General features: G+C 25.0%; 1 protein-coding gene across 1 annotated transcript in view; it reads left to right on the top strand.

The window, feature by feature from the left end:
• Positions 1 to 3,380: 3,380 nt before the first annotated feature.
• LOC115033517 overlaps positions 3,381 to 6,517 on the top strand; it is a 5,351-nt gene continuing 2,214 nt past the window's right edge. The window contains exons 1-3 of the mRNA XM_029486214.1: positions 3,381 to 3,567; positions 3,639 to 3,725; positions 3,784 to 3,988. Coding sequence (XP_029342074.1) covers positions 3,486 to 3,567; positions 3,639 to 3,725; positions 3,784 to 3,988 — 374 coding nt within the window. The 5' untranslated portion in view covers positions 3,381 to 3,485. The remainder of the gene's footprint in view (positions 3,568 to 3,638; positions 3,726 to 3,783; positions 3,989 to 6,517) is intronic.

The raw sequence follows: 6,517 nt of genomic DNA, 5'->3' as shown, positions 1-6,517 counted from the left end.
AAACTTTGAATATTTATAACTCATAAACTACTCAGCCGAAATTCGATTTTCATGTATCAAAATACTAAGAAAAATATTCTGCTTTGGAATATAAAATTAAAACCTAATGTTGTCATTCAAAAAATTAAAAAACTTAAAAAATTATAAGGATAAAAAATATTTAAAAATATAATTTTTTAAGAAAAACATTTTTTTATAAGCGACTTGAAACTATGTAAAATAATATTTTCAAAAAAATGTACATTTTCTGAAATAATGAGTGTTCTATGATAAAAAAATCACCCGGTATACGATAAAATTTTTGAAAATAATTTGACACTTTTTGAGCTGTTTACGGACATTGTCAGTTTTACATTTTTTAGTTTTTTTTTCTATAAATATCAATAAAGTTTTATCTGTTGGGACAAAAAGTGTAAAAAATTAATACAAGGCTCCTGATATATTTTTACAACAGCAGTTGAAAAATATTAAAAATACATAGGCACAATTTTTTTTTATAAGGATTTAAAGATCAAATTTTGACAAAATTTATCAAATTTAAAATTGCATAATTATTTTGTAGTTTAAAATTTTTAAAATGTTCAACTTTTATATCTAAGGCTTGTAAATTTAAAACAAGAGTCCATGTAAGTAGTTAATTCTGTTACCGAAAAATCTAAAAAATACATAAGCACAGTTTATTTTTATAGTCGTTTTAATTTCAAATTTAGCCGAAATTACTATTTTAGTTATTTTGTTGTGATTGTATAATATTATTTGTGGGTACTTGAAACTTCTAAAGTATACTATTATATTATATCTATGATAGTACCACGGTATGTTGTTGATGTATAACGCGTTATAAGTACCTAATGGATATTGCGATATGATTAATTTGGAATTTATTACAGGTACTTATTACAGGTCAATTTTTTTTTTAATACCATAGATAAGTATATTTATGTCTAATATACCTACCTAGACTGACAAACCGTCTCCGCTCAGAATCGTTTTTCTTATACAGTGATTTTATATCATTGAATTCAAATTTAATACTATCCATTATACAGTGACCCACTTCTAACCTACTGTACAGCAGAGCGACATCCACTTACCCACCTTTTTTTATGTACAATTATTTTATTTTACTATTACTACTTTATAATTATCATTAATTTAGCGCTATATTTTCGTCGGCGATGTTCTACTTTGCGTTGTTATTGCAAAGTGAAATTCAAAATGGATACTTAGTGAGAAACTTAATTGCAGGTAGCCGAGATTAAAACTCATATTATTGGTACCTATACTGAGATAGAACTTATAGGAAATAACATCCGAAGAAAAAATATTAAAATTAATAATATCTGAAAAAATATACATGGAACAAATAATAATCACATAAATAATAAGCCACCAATAAGATACTTTTTTTTTTAATTTTTTTTTTTAAGAAAATGAACTATCTGTACAGTAAGGCACAATAAGTTAAAATGATACAAGAAAATAGATTATACATAGTGATGCATTTGAGGAGAGCAGCATCCCATTAGTGACACTTTCGTTTGGTAGGCCCTGGTACTTAAATCAAGTAGCGTGTGCTCATTTTTTAATAATAATAATTTATTATTATTGTATTAGGTATAACAATACACAATAAAATACATGCGAATAATATTATTTCACAATACACTTATAATAATAACACACAAAAATTTAATTTTAAATGAAAATTACGATTTAAACATACCTATCATGCTTTCTTAAATAACTCCTAAGTCCTAACACATAAAAGGTATAAATAAATATAACAATTTCTTTAAGAAAATAATTTACCAATCTGTGTATATTGTACTCCATATATTTGTAATTGAATTTGCATTTTAGATTCTGATCACCTACTGAAATTACTTGTTTACAATGAATGTAAGGTAGGTATATTGTTTTTTTGTCTCTGTTATCACGTTTTTAACCAGAAAAAAATGCTTTAATAGTCAACTTAAGGAATTCCCCCAATTTGAATGACTATCAATTAATAATTGACAATTATCATAATACGCAATTATCAAATAGGTACATTAACTTGTTTAAAGTTAAGGCCAAGTTAAAAAATAAATTTTTTCAAACTTTTTGATATAACTAGTTAATTAATTTTCTAATTAACTTAATAACTTAACTACCTAGTTAAAGCTTTTTCCAGTTAATTTAAAAAATAATAAACTAATTTAAAATCATGCTTACTCAGTTATACTTACAATTAATACATACTTACCTGTAGTTAAAACTAATTATTGGTTAATATTTTTTTATGTACAAAATTATTTTTAATACATAATAAATAAACAAATAAATATTTCTTGAACTAATAATTTAGTTGACAAAAAGGTCTAATAATCCAAACCACTGCAACTGCTAGTGTACAATAAAAAGGAATAGTGTAGTATGCATTTTTAAAAAAAATCTTTACCTAAAATTAAAAAAAAAATTGAAAGTTACACAATCACTATATATTTATAACCCAGGTGGTAATTAAGAAACAAATAATGAACTTCTTTTTAATACAGTTAAATTAATATTTTCTCCATAATAACTCTAAACATTTACAGTAAAATATAATATTGTTGGTTAACTATAGGTACCTATTAACTTATAGCTTAATGTTCTCAACGTTGTTTTAATTTATGTATCTCAAGTTTAGTATTTACTATTTTCACTAACTTTCGCGGAACTTTGGTAATTATTAGAAAATCGAAATAAACCTAAAGAGCTAAAGAGTCATATATCGGATATATAACATGTATAGGGTTCCATACGTGAATCCCAAGACCAGGATATGGAGTACAACATTTCTCATAAATTCTTCTTAAAGTTATTGCAATTAAAAAAAAATATCGAAAATACATAGGAAACTAAAAATGTTTCGTTTACCAACTACCTAGTATTTTAAGTTAATGTTTGACAAAATTGAATATTAATACAAAAAATAATAAACTTTCCTAAGATGACTTTAGTTATTTTGTAGTAATTTATTCAAAAAAATATTAATTGTAGACTTTTACATCATTATGTATACCTACTATTATTTTCAATGCACAATGAAATTTTCAATTTATTCAGACTAATTTTTTCAATCAATTTTTAATATATACACTAATAGGTCTAGTGTAATGAGTAACAACTATAATACAATCCTAAAATCAAAATTATATTTTTTAGCAGATACTACGTTTTTTCTAGACTTATATCCTTACAAAAAAACATGTTTGCTCCTGAAAATATTTTTCTTCGGATATATTTCCTTAGATTATTTTCTCGGATATTATTCAAGTATTTAACTAGAAGTTATCATCTAGATTCTAGAACGTAGATCAACCATTTTACATTTAATAATAATTTTTGAAATTTAAATTACAGGAGTCACGATTTTTGAAATTGTGTTGAGTTTTCTTACTATACAAATAATATTCTCGATAATTCAATCATTTTCTTTCTTTCTTTTGGCTGATTTTATGCTGTATATAAGCTGGGAAAGTTCCTTGTTACTAATTATCCAATTAAATATTGCCATCGGGACCTGTGGAATGAGCATTGGTAATTATAATATAGATGTTTATAATACATTAATCTATACTTTAGTCCTATTTTTTATATTTAACATACAGGTTTATTAATTGGTTCATTTGCTAGCAGTTCAATCAAATCATTTTATGTAACACTGTTGGTGTACTTAATAAATATAATGTTGAGCGGTAAATGTTTAATACGTGTAAATATTATTCATTTAATAATATTTTTGATTTATTTTAGGTATTTTTTGGCCATTAGATAATACAGAATTGGCTCTGCTACCGGTTTCAGTTGTACTACCATTATGTATTCCGATTCGAGTAGTCAAAGGTATATTAATCCGAGGACGTCAATTTAATGCGTCAATTTCTGCAGGAGTTATTATTTTTGCAATAATTACTATTACTTTTTGGACACTCGTTTCATTTACAACATTTATTTTAAAGTTGAGAAACAAAATAAACTTTATAATTTAATATTTTTTTATTTTTTATACAATGTGTATATTTTTTTTTTACACTTTTGACAACATTGGATATTTAAACATTTTAAACGTATAATTTAATAATAATTAACCTTCAAATGATTTCAAAAAATATTATTAGTATACAGGGATTTGAAACTCTTTGCCATCACGTATATTGTTAGGTTTTTGAAAAAAAAGCCCTGAATAAAAATGCGGCAAAAAATGGCCCATAGAAAAATAAAGCCCCGGAAAAAATTACTTTTAATTAGTTTATTATTCTTTATAAATTATTTTTGAATGTAATATTATATTAGATGTAATATGTTTTCTTTATAATTAATTAATAAAATACCTAAAAAATATTGTAAGTAGTATAATAAATTAGGTGCAATTATACCATTTAATATTTATACCTGCCAACCTAACTTAAGTAGGTACCATATTTTTAGTATACTATTGTCTATTTTCCTATTTTATATTACTTAATATGATGGTTTACAACAGTTTTAATAAAATTATATACAATTACATAAATATATTTTTATATGATTAATGAAAAACAATGTGTGTTATTAAATAATATGATATAAAAGTACAAAAATGAATAATTATATTAAACTTATTTAAGGCACGGCTATACATTAGGTATGTTGAAAACCGTGTTACATAATTGTTGATTAATAATTAATATCAATAATAATTCTGATAATTCATAGAAATAATTAAGAGATAATTCATTGAAAATTTGGAATATTTAGTGAATAATAATTGAATGTTTAATGTTTGAGGGGTTTTTTTTTCCTAGTCTCGTATGATTATTTAGGTACTTAGGTAAGCTGTACCTACTATATACACAATGAAATCGATATAAAATAATTAGATTCGTTTAGATTGACAATATACTAAGCTGTGGTAGGCGAGCAAACAGTCCGTACAACTGTTCAAGATTTAACCATATTATGCCATAATATTATTATGATAACCTGTATACGTTTGTATACGTTTGTACCATTAAATACCACTGATACCAGGGCTTGCAAACGTTATAATAACGGAAATCGATAATCAAAAATAATTAAATACCACAAAACAGAACATAACAATTAACAAAATATATTATATATCATTAAACAGAATCCCGGAAAAAAAGAACAATTTACAATTTTTGAAATTTTTAAAAATATTAAGTAAGTACCAGTAGCGCAACTAGGGCTGAAATGTTGGGGGGGCTGTAGCCCTTTTCTTACTTTACATGAAAAGTAACTCATATAGGTACCTATAGGTATACCTACCAAAAACTACAGTGGATTTCCGTTATATTTTTGTTAGGTATAAGAAATAATAAGAAGTAATAAAATATAAAAAAAAAATACAATAATATAATAAAAGTACAACAATTACATTTATAATATTACATGCATATAATGTGTATATTACATGTATACATTATAAATTAAAAAAATTAAATATAATAGACAATTTTGTATTTTCGGACTTTTTGTCCGACAGTAAAATTGTACTCGGACTTTTAGTCCGGCAATCAAAAAATGAATCCGGACTTTTGTTCAACTTTTTTTATACCGGACTTTTTGTCCCTGGACTTTTCACCGATTACCAAGAAGAACCTCACCCGTGGAGGGGGTGAGACGTAGCCCTTTTTTTGTGGAGGAAAATGGAACCACCCCCGTAGACTGGTGAATTCTAGAATTTTCTAGGTTTTTGGCGGGCTGATAAAATACATTGGCTTGCCGATCGCGTTTCGGCGGTGTCCGTTTTATCGGTCGCCGCGCCGTCTAATCGGGAGAACGAAAACTGACCGGTGTTATCTCGACAGTCGACCCCGTCACTGATTCCCTACCAGTAAGCTGGTTTATTTGTATTAAAAGGTACACTTGGCTATATAGTTGTCCTATATAAAATGTTGTGTAAATACCAGGGATGGAAAACGTTATTAAACGGAAAAAATTAAAAAGCGAAAACAATTAATAAAACGAAAACGAAAAAAAAACAAAAAACGAAAACAATTAATAAGACAAAAAATAACTGAAAAACGATAACACAAAATCCCAATAACCGAAAAAAAATTAATAACGAAATCAAAAACGAGAAAGAAAATAAATTATAGTATTATACATTATTAAATTATTTATACCATGAAAAAAAAAAATTGGAAAAAATTTCACTTATCTTTTTAATGTTGAACTTTAAAAACATTTTAATTTGAAATCAAACATTTTGAATTTCCTAATTTTTAATAAATTCTAATTTAAATATTCTGATTTAAAATTTAAATATTAACTATTAAGAATAATTAATTTTAATGTTTAAATTTTAAGTGCATTTCTATAACGCGCGTTACTATTATAACTTACCTAGTTAAAAGTTATAAGTTATAAGTAGGGCTCGGATTTATATGTATTTATATAATAAAAATATGTACATAAATATGTGCTAAAGAATTCAAAATATGTATTATCAAAAAAAAAATAATAATAGTAATAATAATCT

Source organism: Acyrthosiphon pisum, chromosome A1 (assembly GCF_005508785.2).
Source record: "Acyrthosiphon pisum isolate AL4f chromosome A1, pea_aphid_22Mar2018_4r6ur, whole genome shotgun sequence".
Taxonomy (NCBI): Eukaryota; Metazoa; Arthropoda; class Insecta; order Hemiptera; family Aphididae; genus Acyrthosiphon; species Acyrthosiphon pisum.
The sequence above is the reverse complement of the archived record's forward strand: the minus strand, read 5'-3'. Positions and strand labels throughout refer to the sequence as shown.